This window comes from Penicillium alfredii (assembly GCF_028826965.1).
Source record: "Penicillium alfredii strain IBT 34128 chromosome Unknown utg000011l_segment0_segment0, whole genome shotgun sequence".
In the NCBI taxonomy this organism is placed as follows: Eukaryota; Fungi; Ascomycota; class Eurotiomycetes; order Eurotiales; family Aspergillaceae; genus Penicillium; species Penicillium alfredii.
The window spans coordinates 1,054,255-1,068,364 of NW_026622708.1; the positions used below are offsets into that span (position 1 = coordinate 1,054,255).

Below are 14,110 nucleotides of genomic sequence, written 5' to 3' on the forward strand. Positions count from 1 at the left end.
CGTAGGTTAAAATCATGACATCCAAAGAAGTAAAGGTCTTTATACAAACGCCCCAGAGCCACCACGGCCCTGGCCCTGTCCTCGTTGCTGGTATGTCTCAGCGTCGGTGCTACTGGCCTCGGACATATGCCGACGCCAGCCACTCTGACGACGAGCAGGATACACAGTTGGAGCATCGGCACTGTCGCTTTCCATAGAAGAAGACAGTGACTCCACGCCGAGGTCGGACGAGGCAGAGGACACGGACCTCATGCCGGCTGGTTCAGCGGACAATGAGGTCTCGTCGGGCAGGGGTGGTAGGGGGTTGGGATGGCGATGGGTAGAGAAGGAGGATTGTGCTGGAGGTGGGGCGTGGCCATGGGACGAGTCGGTTCTTGTGCGAGACCGGGGTTTCGCCGAGGGCAGTTGCCGGCCATCGTCTTCGATGGGTCCTGGTGACAAGGCTTGCCCGAGGGGCGGGAGATAGTAGGGGTTCGACTCTGCGTCATGGGACAAGAAGAAGGCTTGGTGGTCCTCGTATGCCGGGAATGCCGTAGTCGACATGGTTGACACGGATGCGCCGTGATTGCGGTTGGTGTACATGGGTTGAGCATCGCTCAGGTCGGAATCGCTGCTGGACCAGCGCTCTAGCCTCTCGTTCAAGGTTTCCTCTTCAGGCTGGGCGGTTCGCGAACCACCTTGCACTAGGCCTAGCTGTTCCTCTTCCGTCGCGGACTTGAGAGGATCGGTGCCCGGTAGACGATGCTTCCGACGAAGGATGCCTCGGGGCGGGCTAGCAGGGGGTTCGGCGAAGGGGCACCACCGGCTCTAAGGTGCTGGAACATCGAGTTGAAGGAAAACTGGCGGCGGGGCGTGTGAGCAGGAGGCTTTTCATCAACCCATGAAACGGATCGCGGGGTATCGCTGCGTTGCCGGCCGGGATTGAGGGTGCCACCTGCACCATGATACTCTGTATCGACAGCGCCATCACTTGGGTAGGTCTTTTCATCCTGTTCGTGCAGGGGCCTCCATTGTGTAGGATGAAGCACACTTGATGCGCGGTACCGGATGCCATCCAGGAATGAGTGGCCACTCTGTGTTGTGTTTGGACGATGATCCTCTTCATCCTCAGAGTAGGGTTCAGGAAGTCGGGACATGCCCAAAGGTGGGAGTTGTTGCTTGATCGAAGGCGTACGAGGTGTGTAAGGGCGAGAAATTGTCGATCTGCGCCGGCGCAGACCATCCCATTCGAAAACTTCATTCTCACTGGGCGGTTTCAGTTGATCCTCATGCCTATCATGAAAGACACGGCGGGCTTCCTCAGCCTCCGTAGTGCGACGAGCAGTTGAGATGCGACGAATGATGGCCGCCGCGCCCCGGATCGAGTCCGCCTTGGGCTCGGACTCGGGTTCTTCCTGTGTTGCAACCTCGCGCACTTGATCCAAGTCGCCTTTGAAGACAGCCGCGTCGGGCACATCCTTGGAAGATTTGGACAGCTGTAGCAGAACCACGCCGGCGCAGATCTGCAAGAAGCCTAGAATTACGGTCGTGATTTGGACTGCAGAGCCCTTGAATCCTCGGAACAGAATGGCGGATGTCACGATCGTAGCACTGGTGAAGAACACATAGTACGTAGGGGTGACGAGGGCGGCGTTGAAGATGTTCAATGCTTTCTGTAAGATAGAGTCAGCGGGTTCATCACCAAGGCAAAACCGGGGTGCATACATTGAGATAGATGATCTCGGTCAACAGCGTCGCAATGACAAACACAAACAAGACGTAGAGAAACCACTCCTTGAACTGCGACTTGCCGTTGATCTGGGCGAGGATAGCAGCACCCAGTCCTTGGGTTGCCACCACACTCAAGCCTCCGATCATACTGCAAATGCTGATATACACGAACATATTCTTCTTTCCCCAGCGCGGGCCAGCCCAGAGGGCAGTGATGACCGAGCCCACAATGATCACCCCCGCATACGACAGAAACCCTGGGGCGATGACAAAATGCTGCATGTCCTGGATGTCGCTGACAGACGACTGCTCGGGCGCATTCATGGCGATTACCACGGACCCAATGATGCAGCAAAAACAGCCAACCTTACCGACAAAACTGAGGCGTTCTTTCAGGAAGATGGCCGAGAGGATGGTAGTGATCACCACCGACAGCGCTCCAAGGGGCGTGACCAGGATCGCATCGACAAAGGCATACGCAACAAAGTTGCAGATCTCCCCCATGATCATCAGGGTCATCCCCGTCCACCACCAGAAGTTCTTGAGGTAGCCATACCCTTCTCCGGCCTCTTCATTGTATTTCACATTCGCCTTGAGTAGACCGATCTTTTTGATCACGAAGGAAATGCCGATGAAGACGCCCGATGCGACTGCCAGCGAGATCCCGATCGCCTTGTACACGGGTGGGCGGCCGTTGGAGGAATCTTCGGCTCGTGCGAGCAGGGTGGACGCATGCGATAAGGAATGGGAATCCATGGTGAAAATGGTGATGGAAACTACACTGGCCAGCAGTGGGAGAAGACAAGGTGTCTCGTCGAGCCCGAGGACGAGCCCCCGCGACTACCTGAGACGCTTATCGCCACGATCGGAGCCCAAGCGTATCGCCTAGACGACCAACCAAATCCAAACCACAGGGTACAAAGTCTCGATGATGATGGTGGCCGTGTTAGAATTGTGTGGAAAATGTGCCAGGTGGAATAGTGGTAGTGCTGATGATGTCCTTGGAATGTCGATCCTGGAATGATTCTGGAAAACCAGAAGGATGTAAGGGGCAATCGAAGAACCGTCGACGTCGATGTCGCAAATCAATTCGAATCCAGGACCGGGCCTGAGGAGATCAAGAATACTGTGCAGGCAAAGAAAATGAAACAGAAACAGAAATCAAATTGAACCAAAAAAAAAGGAGAACAAAAGATGCAGAAACACATGAGGCTGGGGTGTGGAGAAGATCGGGTACCTGGCAGTGGGGCGCCAACGTACAATTCTGATGACTGGCGACTTTCCATGGTCCGGTAGATTGACATTGTTACAAGATGAGACACTTGATTGGTTGATTATGATCTGAAACTATGCAATTAAAATGATGTACGGCTCAAAGGGATCACAATTGATGTAAACTATGGGTTGAGGACATTGATATTCTTCTTTCCATAGAACAATCCTCCAGGCTAACCTAGGAATATATATTCAATCAGCTTAAATGATACTTTACTCTTGTCAATTTAGAGGGTTTCTATTTAACTAATGGTGCGGTAAGGGCACCTCAAATGACCTTAAACCCTTGTAGCAAATCATGTGATCTGCTTATGCCTAACCCCCTCCTATATTATCTGCCTAGATATATTAACCAGCTACCGGCATAGATGCGCTCATGGATGGTTTAAAATTCCAACCTGTATTCACTGATATACAAGAGAACAAGAGAATTTTCTAGCAGTATCGGTCCAAGGGTTTCTTTCCTCTTACCTATAACGATCCCACTCTACATCCCGCCTTGTATTTATACTCTCTCTGGCCACTTTCATCCCCCGCTACACGAACGGCCACTCCGAATCTAAATTAAAGGTCCTCTAGTCTCGATACAAAGGCTTCTTCTATATATATTATAGCGTTTGCGTATAGGGTACACCGACTCCGAATTTCCATAGCCAGCGGGCTAAGAGCTAGCAAGGTTGGCATATTAATAGATATATATGCGAGATGTTTGTCCTAAAGTCCCGGGTGATCTAGTTGTGCGGGATGAGTACCTAGGCTGGGTAGTTAAGGAATATCCTCTATTTACGTAAGTATATAGCTATATTTCTCTCCTCAATAGAGATAAACTATTATTTTGCCTAACTAGAGAGATTAATTATTATAGTATAATATTCGACTATCTTGTCCTAGCTAACGATACCGATCTAGAGGTATTGCAGATTAACATCATTAAAATCTAGGATAATAGTAGTGGAGTTTATACAAATAAGAACATGCTATTTGTAGTTAATCCCGCTGATTTGGTCGGGAAGAAGGTGCTAGCCGTTCCAAGATGTTGCCAAAAGAGGAAGGGGGCTTAAGAACGTGGACGAGTGAATGATAGTATGCAAGCGAGGGATCAAAGGATGCTATATGCCGCATGAAGCGGAGCTAGGAGAATAGTGCGGACTTTTTTTATCAATATGATTATTAACTAGCAAACTTCTAGTCAAGGCTAGACGGGTGATTTAGATTTGGGAACTACAATAGGGGCCAAAGTCTGCCGACATCACAAATTTCCAATAAATTATGAAATTTTAAACTTGAACATCTCAATTAAAATAAATAGCATCTTTCTAGAATTTATATATATAATATATTACTATAAACATATATTATATCTAAAATATCTCGCTTTTAATCAAATTCGCTAAAATCTGACTGTCTAGTTTTAAACTATAATCTTTAAAATTATATAGAAATATATAATAAGAATAATATATATTAAAAGAGAATTGTTTAATTATTATATTATATCTATTATTATATCTATTATATACATATAAAATTGAGCAAAATTTTTGGAAAGTTTTGTTAGTGTTCCTATACAAAAAAGAATATTTTCTCAACTTTACTTATCTTTGATAGCGTACAGCTCTTTAAGAAAAAGTCTAGCCTAAAACTATTATATATATATTTATTTAGTTAAAAAAATATTTTAAGAATATAGTACCATATAAATTTATTGAGAGATTTACAATTGAAATCGTCGAGTTTTGCGGGAAATATAGTGAGTTTCGGCAGACTTTTGGACGCGTATGTATTGTTCACTTAGGGTTGAGTCTACCAACAGTCTACTCGAAAATTCCACGAGGTAGTGGTTTCTTATTCGCCATCCTTTGAGCACTTCACGATATTCGGAATGTGGTTACCTTCCATTGTAGGGGGAGAGAGGAAACTATATACTTAGCTGTATATCGTGTGGAGCTGCTCAAGGCCGACTATCTTAGGGCCGAAGGGGGGGGGGGGGTGGGGTGACTAGAACGTAATTATTTCGATGCTCAAGCTGGAAATTTTTCACCTGTCTACTTGATAAGCCATAGTGGAACCCCCTCTCAAAGCGCAATAGTGCTACTGTAAGCAACTAAACGGGAAAAAGCAAAAGCCAAGGGGCTAAAATATAGATCGGATGGTCCACTTACTATATCAAGTCTAGGTTGCTTTGTTAGTTCACGGTTAACCAGAGAGATATGCATATGCAGTATACGACTCTCATAACTCCAAAGTGCTTCTGGCCCGTCACTTATGTATGATATCCTTTTCACTTCTCATGGCGTGCTACTAAGCCCATGACTTATAGGTGGTTGTTACTTGTCTCTCAACCTATCCTCATCTACTGTGGGCGGCACTCACTCAGGGGGAACGAGTGAATTTCTGACAGGTAAGACGGGAATTTCGGTGAGAATAAACCGGTAGCTCTTCAACATCAACAACTATTGATGTTTCTTCCTCTCCACTTTTTTGGGGGCGCTCTAGAAAATTGCCCCCAAAACATTTGGAAATCCTGAACTCTAGTTCGTACAATAACATTGAACCTCTTTTTATAATGCCGATGTAGGAGTTATTAAAGCCGAGAAAAGATATTTGGACAGTATTCACCCGCCTCCCCCCCCTTTTTTATTATTCAACTCATGAATTTGTGCCCCAAGGCTCTCGTTATACAGGAGCCTGGAAGAAGGATACTAGGCTGTACCTTGGTACAAACCGAGAGAGGGAGAGACAAAGAGGAGAGTGATACCTAGTTTCAGCCCCTACAATATCCAAATGTGTGCTAAACCCGTGTGCACACTAGATCCACTTAGACAGGGCCCAAGACCCAATTCCAGTCAGCAAGGCTATGAGATTCTAATTTTACATTTGGCCCCGGAGTTAATTCTACGGGGTATATAAAGCTCTTGAAGTGAACCCCTATGGGAGATTCTTTTCTATTTCTTGTAGGAACAGAAGCACCGCAATTTTGGATTCTCTTCACGCTGCTCTATCATGAAGTTCACTACGAGCGTTCTCCTCCTTGGGGCTGCGGCTATCTCCGCTGCCGCTAGTATTCCCAGTAGGTGCTTCTTCATTTATGATCCGAATCGATACAACCTGAACTAACCTCTTGTACCTTGTGTGTCCAGACTTGAATGCTACTGTACCTACCGTTCGAAGGGATAGCGAGCCCGCTCCTGGGTGTACCAAAGGCGATGGTGGTACCTATTTTGCGTGGACAACCTGCAAACTTTGGAAGGACCAGCCATCCTTGATGTAACGCGACGTCGAAGATGGTGAAATCGAAGTTTGGCCTTACAAACCGGGTGATTATTGGTGCTGGCTCACTAAAGACAAGCTAAACCGGGTGCCTTGCGGCGAGGGACACACCCCTCCTTGGCTTGGGAATGATGGTGATGACCTGAGTAAATCGGGCTATTCTTGTCTCCCTGTGGGCGATTCGGGTGACAAGGAAGCGCACGGGGGTTGCTTCACTCAGTAACCACTCCCTACCCCTCGAGGAGTACATGTATTTAGTGAAACGTTTTGTGGAAATATCCCGACTTGAGGCTTAATATAAAACCGCGTCTTGAGCGTATTGTGTTGCTTGACAAAGTTATCAACCCAATTCTTTCATCGAAGTAGATCGTAGATCCACGCTTCACGAGAAGAATCACCCCGGACACCTCGAGAAAGTGAGAATTCGGAAATGCCAGCGGCTGGTAAAACAAAATGATTGCATAAATAATTCGACATCAGCTATGCGAACAGGTGATGCAAGCAATTCCCAGACAGAATTAACATCGGAATGGAAACTCTTCAGAGCTCTGCCTCAACCTCCTCGCCGAGCGGGCCGAAATCAAGCCCCCAAGACCTGAACTCCAGGTCCAACATGTCCTCTTTGCCGGAGGCTTTGCCCAGGCCAAAGGCCTTCAAATTCCATTTCTCAACGCCATCAAAGCCCTTCAACTTGTTTCCGAACATCGAAAACAGCTCGGTGCTCAGGCGCTCATATTCGCTGTAGTCCTTGGGCCAGTAACCCAAGCGCTGCACGGCAAGCTTGAGCAGGAGAAAGTGCTGGCGGACGTGTTCGCCCTCGGAGACGGTGTCGGCCTTGTCGATATCGAGGTCAAAGACGGAGTAGACGGAGTCATCCGTGCCCAGACTACTGTCGATACCACCCTCGAATTCGACGAGAGATGGGTCGAGGAAGATACGCAACAGGTTCTCGTGCACGCTGGCGCTCTTCTTGTAGTACTTGTTTGCTAGGAGCTGGTTGCCATTCTCGGCCAGGCAGTGCTGCGCGATACCGATGTACAGCTGCGAGAGAAGAATTGACATCTCCAGGGTGCCTGGGTCGCCAGCACCGTTCACGCGGCGGCAGTTGTACACTATGTCCTCGGCGAGGCGGATGGCATTCAGAGCGTCACCCACTAGGAAGCGGACCAAAATATAGCGGTGAGCCAGCTGAAGAGTCACGACGTGCGACCAGTTGACCATCTGGTTACGGCGCTTCCAGAGACCATCCAGAAGCCAGACCAGACTCTTGTAATCTTTCTTCTCACCAAGAAGCTCAATCAGGCCGTTCAGATACTCCAGCCTAATCTCAAATATTTCCTCTGGTAGGGCTGATTGATCGCTTAAGGCTTGAACGGCAGCGCGTCTCACGTCCTCATCCGGATCTTTCAGCCGTGCCACCGCGGCTTTGATCGATGCCAATTCTTGGTCTTCATTGGTTGTTCTCCAAGACAAAAACTTTGAGGTATATTCCGCTTCCTCGCTCGTGAGGAGCTTTGAGAAGTCGTCCGGCGTCTGCTCATAACCTCCGGCCACAGAAAAGCCGAGGCTACTTACCTCTGACTCGGAATCACTGTCTGTGCCTTTGGACTTGAGTTTCGCCACCCGCACTGAGGCCCCTGAATCTCCAGTTTCTTCATCCTCATTAGTACTGGACAAGACAAAGAGGGCGATGTCCTCCATGTGAGCGGCAAGGTGTTTCTGCAATTCCAACAATGATAGTTCCTCTCCACAGACGAGGCATGCGTCTTTTTTGTGGTCTGAGACATCAACCTGGTGATCGCAAAGATCCAGAATGACACTTAGATGAGCTGGTGAGATTGATTCGCCATAGTGTTCTCGCAGATGCGTCGACATTTCCTTTTTGCTGGGGCATTTCTCATGGCATTCTTTGCAGACATACTCGCGCCGGTGAATCTGAAATTCGTGATACATCCAGTCGTTGCGGCTGACGTACAGCTTCCCGGCATTTGGGCAGTCTTCGAATGTGCAGACGTAGGGACGGAGATCGCGGAATACATGGCGCCTATGAATTCTTTCCGTCAGCGCATTCTGACCTTGTAGCAATAAGGACGGGTAACTCACTTCCATAACTGCCTGTTCTGCATCTCGCTAGACTCGAGCGTCATCCCACAGTACGGACATGGAAAGGTTGTCTGTCCTTTCTGCGTCTTTGGGGGATCTGGGACAGAGTTGTAGCGGCCTTGGCCGATGGCTGTGGGTGCGTAGAGTGTCCGTGGTCGAACGTTGGTCTTCGGATCGTGGATATCTGAGACAGCAGCTGTTGAGAAACTTTGTTTCGACACGGCTGACTTGGACCCTTCACGCGAGACATTGGGATTGGACGGTTTAGAGGTATCTGCCTGGCTTCGTGATTCCTGGCTTTCTTTCGCTTGTTCCGCATGATCCAGCGTCATATTTGGCGTTGAAAGTCGAGCTACACTAGTCCAGTCCTCCTTGGGGTCATCATACGGATGATCGGTCCAATATTGAAGCTGCTCGCGTCGTCTTGTATTCGCTGCCGCAAGCCGTTGGCAGAACCACAGAATGTCTTCGAAGCAACTGTTTGTCGATTCTTGTCCCATCGGAGCAACGTCTTCGTCCTCAAATTCTATACACTGCTGGCTCTTAGTTAAACCGCGCCATTGCAGCACCTTCTCCACTATGTGGCTTTCGTCGGCGCCGCTGAAGCCGGCACTTAATGGCATGGTGTCCTGGTTTTCCAGCGTGGCTTTCTTTGTTATTGAATGAACGGAGCGAATATATTTGCCCGCAACCTTAGGGCGCCGCAGCAAAGCAGACAGGTCGTAAAGTGATCGGATCTGCGCCAGCACCTGCTGGACAAGTAGACGAATCTTTGGCATCCTATTGTCTTGGTGCTCGCCATCGTCGCTCGAATCGGAATTCGAGTCAGCGCTGACACTGCCGATCGAGTCCTGATCCGATCCAGCGACCGGGTCATGCTTTTTTCAGCGATGTATGTTGCTAAAGCAAGATTAGACAAAGCCTCAAGTGCCCGAACGATGCGACTTGCCTTGGCCGAGGAGTGCTCTCAGTCGAAAGAGGATTCCCTGCACTAAGCCCTTAAGCTCATCCTCATGCCGGAGTGTGTCATCCAAAGAACCACGAGCTCTTGGTGGAAGGTATGCTTTGGTCTGATCACCCCAGATCTTGGTCCTCCCATACTCTTCCAGTATCTGGGAAAGATGAACCTGCTCAAGACAAATCACACGACAGTTCTCCTTGCCGAGAGCCAGTATAAATCTCCCAAATGATTCAATGCACTTTGTGTACGACTTCCAAAGAGATGAGCCATAGTCTTGGGGTGAGAGGCTCGTCATGACGGCAAGCCAGGGGAGATTTTGATTACCGCTTCAACATTGCTTCTCGGTAAGATAATCGATAGCCAGGCCGTCGTGGCGTGCGCTGATTGAGGAATTTAAATCACCGCAAGACTTTTGTTGCTGTCGGCAAAGTGGGGGGACACGCCACGTTAACTCGACCTGATCGCTGCAGAAGCCCCTCACTCAACCACAAACCTCGGGATGTTGATTACCGTCTCTCTCTCAAACTCTACAATACATTGGTGAAATAATTGAATGTTATTTATCGTCATTAGAATAACTCCTTGGAACTACAGGTAAGTGGGATAACCGACAGGAAAAGCCTCTGACTGACTGCAATTCAGGTGGACACACCACAGGCATGGCTGAAATCGCAGGTCTTGTTCTGGGTGGTATACCAATCGCAATTTGGGCTCTTGAGAAATATGTGGAGCCTTTCGAGGCTTTTCACAATTACCGCACTTCAATAGAGACCTTTCGGACCGACCTGATCTTGCAACACCGGCAATTGCAGATCACTCTCTGCAATATTGGACTGGACGATGAGCCATCAAGTGAAGAGCTACGCGAATGCTTTGAAACCAAGTTCCCGGGTATCTCTCGCGAACTGACGTCCATCGTTCAACGCATGGACCAGGTTACCGCGGTGCTCTTGAGGGGCCTAGATATCGATGTCAACGGAAAGGTATATAGAGGGTCAAATCCACAACCCTGTTCCCAGTGGTGCTGTTATTCAAAACAGAAAGAAGCAAAGAAAAAGGACACCAGGCTAACTTGCTACTACATTATTAGTCGAATACTTTGCCAGACAGGGCCCAATGGGAATGGCGTCGAGTGAAACACAGCTTCAGCACAAAAAAGCGAAATAAAGTCATCGAGGACCTCAGACATTGGAACGACGATCTGAGAAGATCTCTTGAGAAACCTGAATTGCCTGCGGAAGACGACAGTGGCAAAGTTCAAGATCTCAAGCGCCGCTTCAATATTCAACGTTGCAATTCAGTTCGTCAATGCTTAAGCTCTCTTCACCGAGCACTCGAGTCGGGATTCCGTTGTGCCTGCTCACCACCTCACCAAGTTGCCATCGATCTCGACTGGACGAAGTATGAAGCTCATACAGCCAAGCCGTTCAATGTGGCCGTCTCTTACGGAACAACCCCACAGCCCCAGCTGCCTCAGTCATGGCGAAAGCTTGATGTTACTTCATATGACTCCAGCAAAATGGCCAGCTCGGCTCCTAAGCCACTGGCACCATCGCCTCCTCCTGTTATAACGCCTCCTCCATCTTCATCTCTCCGATCTAGGATGGTACAATTCATGTTCCGTCCACTGTCCCGGACACCCTCACCACCGCCAACTCCGTCGGATTTATCCACGATATCAACTACCGTGTCAACGCCAGCAGGCACAGAAATCACCAACCTTTGTGATGCAGTATGCATGGAATGTGATCTAGCAGGCTTGCTCAAAGACCCAGACCCAGACCAAGGTCGACAATTCTGTCTCGACCACCGTAAAACAGATTTCTCAAAAATCATCAGAGCAGTTCCTCTGAAGTCTTTACTTTCATCTCACGCACAGTCAACCCAGCAACAAAGTCTTTGCACCTCCCTGTCTGCAAAACAGAGGTTTGGCATCGCCGCCTCCACCGCCTGGTCAGTCCTACACCTGAGTGGCAGCCCCTGGCTTGGCGACTACTGGGACGAAAGACAAACAAAAATCTTCATCCAAAAGAGCCAAAGCGGCCGAGAGGTACTCTCCCGACACCCGTGTGCCTTTTGTATATTCTCATCGCCATCAACCCCGGAGGAGCCGCCCGTGAACGACTTCAAACATCTTATACCTAACCGAACTGTCTTTTCTCTCGGCATTCTCCTCATCGAGCTCTGCATCGGCAGGTCCTTTGCGGAGATCCGTCAGGTCGGCGGAAGTACCAAGTTATACCCGCTGTTTGATGACTTTCAGACTGCTCTGGGCAAGCTGGATGAGGTGTACAGGCTTGCGGGCGACTCTTATGGAGATGCGGCGGCCCGGTGTGTGAGGCACGGATTCCAGGGCAGAGATCAGTACAAGGATTTCCAGTTCTCCCAGTTCCGGCAGCAATTTTATGACGCGGTAGTTGCGCCGGTGCAGGCGACTTATCTTATGTTTCCTGATTCGCGCATTCCTGTATAACTGCATGGTGGGCTTGTACCATTTTCTCGCTGTGAAAGATATACCGGAACATAGTTTATTCTACATACACTTAATGCCCATTCTTTCCAGCAGTCTTCTTTTTTCCAGTCGCCTTTCGGTCTAGCTAGACGAACGGTTCAACTACATGTAGATGTAACTAAGTAGGGATATATAGTCACTATCTGGTTGTCTATATCGGCTAGAGGCCACGATGATCTACATATCAGGGCCCAGGACGTCGCGTTCTTTTCTAATTTGATGAACGACCTTATATTTTGGCTAGTAGCTAACCGTAGAAAAGGGAGTGATATGACCTGATTATTTCATACCAGATTTTACCAAATTCTCGACCATCCGTGGGTCTATCATTCATGCTGACGCTTGTTGCATAGTTGATATTGACGTCTGGGGTAGGGAATATTCTAAGAAACAGCCCATATCCAAAACCCGCCGGGGTATAACAAGGGAAACTCGTCGCAAGATTCTCGTCTGGTGGCGACGACTACAGGACGTACCAGGTATTGAGTGATAGGAACCTAAGAAGCTACCTGCCTTGGCTACACATTGTTCTGCGAGTGAACGACCCATTCTACAGGGATGATGGCACAGTTTTGGTCATGGAAAGCCCAGATGAGAGGTTCGTGCTCTGCTCTCTGGGGCCAGTCGAAATCATAGAAGCCCAGAATTGTTCAACCGGGTTGAGCCAATCATGGCTGTTGCAAAAGCGCTAGACTATTTGCACTCAATTGGAGTGTTCCACCGGGACATTACGGAATCGAACGTGATGGCGAGAAAACCCCATCCTAGCACCGGGAATCGGGACTGGGTGATCATTGACTGGAAGACTGCGGCATTCATGGCACCAGATCAAGGTATGTTCTCGGCAAATTCATCATTCATGTTGGAATCAATCGTTGCTCATCTAAGCTCTAGGTACACCCCGGTATGGCCCCGATGATGTTCTTGGTATCGGGCATCTTCTTTTAGGAGCAGGCGTTCCTCGTCTCATGGATGATGAACATGACGATGAACGGTAAAGTCTTTTTAAAGAGCTCCATATCAGTCAAGATGTTTATCATTCTTTGGACGCCATGGACGACTTCGGCCTGGATACCCCCAAGAATGAGGAATTCTATAGTCTTGTGGCTCACGCCCTGATGAAACGTGGTGGCGGAATAACGATGATTTAGTTCTACAGGCGTCTCAGAAGTCTTCGAAGGTCCGCAGGAGAGAAAGGATTGATCTTCCATGGATAGAGATGAGATGATGTTTTTGTTTACGCCAAAATTACATGGATAAATTGATGCCCTATATACTCTAAACTAAGCTTATGCAATTTCAAAAACGGTGAATAGGTAATAAGAGCAAAAGGCAGAAAGTCGACCTCAGTGCTAGACAGTACTTCTAGTTATGGCGATCTGTAGATACTGAGCAACCAATGTGTTTTAGAGATATTTGACAATGATAATATTCTGCTCTTGTTTAGCTGAAGGGCCATATCGATCGTCGCATATCTGGCATCCTTGTATCAACGATATGGAAATATGTGTATATAATTCTCTAAATTAGTGATTCAAGTACATATGACCACAGGGTGTGGAGAACATGGTTATCTAAAATTTCACGATACAGGTCTACATTCAAATATGGTTGTTTCATTTTTTTCCCGCAAATAACTATATCCGGTATGGTGTAGTGGTCAACATCGCCGTTTTTCAAACGTTATCACGGCAGCCGGGGGTTCGATTCCCCCTACCGGAGTATTTTCACTTTTACGAGAATTTTTTTGGCCTTTTCCTTTTTTCTCTATCAAGATACACTTGTACTTTAATTAGTTGCCTCACACTGAATTCTCTGTTTGTTCCCAAGAGGAACGCTTAACCCAAGGCCAACTTGAAGCTAGTTACCCTAACACATGCAACGTATTAGGTCGCCCACGTTAAACTAGCAATCTTGCTACTAATAAATAAAGCCCTAGACAACTCCTAACTAAAAAAAAAGACCTTAGTTGCATAGAAACGGCACCTTTCAACCACACTCTTTATATATACCGAAGTTTATTAATTAACACTGCTACGAACAAATTTCTTTAACGTAACACGAACACGGACACAGATACGCCTTATGTATCCAAGAACTAGGCTTCCAACTTGATCAAGCAGTTCCCGGAGAATCTCACGCTCAAAAAAAAAAAAAAAAAAAAAAAAAAAAAAAAACACAATATCCTATCAAGATAAAAAGGACTCGAAGCGGAAAATATCGGGGCTTCAACAGCACTACTTCGACCGTGTAGAAAGAACCATTCATCGCTATAATCT

General features: G+C 47.9%; 5 protein-coding genes across 5 annotated transcripts; 3 read left to right on the forward strand and 2 right to left on the reverse strand.

Moving 5' to 3' along the window:
• Positions 1-39: 39 nt before the first annotated feature.
• On the reverse strand, positions 40-2,466 carry NUU61_008823 (DUF803 domain membrane protein; the record flags this gene model as incomplete). The annotated part of the gene is made up of 3 exons (XM_056659348.1): positions 40-761; positions 800-1,652; positions 1,705-2,466. 3 exons carry the CDS (start codon positions 2,464-2,466, stop codon positions 40-42), a joined length of 2,337 nt encoding a protein of 778 aa, XP_056507641.1.
• Positions 2,467-5,988: 3,522 nt separating this feature from the next.
• NUU61_008824 (uncharacterized protein) lies at positions 5,989-6,256 on the forward strand (the record flags this gene model as incomplete). Its single annotated transcript, XM_056659349.1, has 2 exons — positions 5,989-6,055; positions 6,126-6,256. 2 exons carry the CDS (start codon positions 5,989-5,991, stop codon positions 6,254-6,256), a joined length of 198 nt encoding a protein of 65 aa, XP_056507642.1.
• A 539-nt stretch (positions 6,257-6,795) lies between these two features.
• On the reverse strand, positions 6,796-9,614 carry NUU61_008825 (C2H2 type zinc finger domain protein; the record flags this gene model as incomplete). Its single annotated transcript, XM_056659350.1, has 3 exons — positions 6,796-8,330; positions 8,417-9,236; positions 9,351-9,614. 3 exons carry the CDS (start codon positions 9,612-9,614, stop codon positions 6,796-6,798), a joined length of 2,619 nt encoding a protein of 872 aa, XP_056507643.1.
• A 364-nt stretch (positions 9,615-9,978) lies between these two features.
• On the forward strand, positions 9,979-11,792 carry NUU61_008826 (uncharacterized protein; the record flags this gene model as incomplete). The annotated part of the gene is made up of 2 exons (XM_056659351.1): positions 9,979-10,302; positions 10,410-11,792. The coding sequence occupies 2 exons, from the start codon at positions 9,979-9,981 to the stop codon at positions 11,790-11,792; spliced, it is 1,707 nt and encodes a 568-aa protein (XP_056507644.1).
• Positions 11,793-12,501: 709 nt separating this feature from the next.
• On the forward strand, positions 12,502-12,829 carry NUU61_008827 (uncharacterized protein; the record flags this gene model as incomplete). The annotated part of the gene is made up of 2 exons (XM_056659352.1): positions 12,502-12,664; positions 12,726-12,829. 2 exons carry the CDS (start codon positions 12,502-12,504, stop codon positions 12,827-12,829), a joined length of 267 nt encoding a protein of 88 aa, XP_056507645.1.
• Between the last annotated feature and the right edge of the window lie 1,281 nt (positions 12,830-14,110).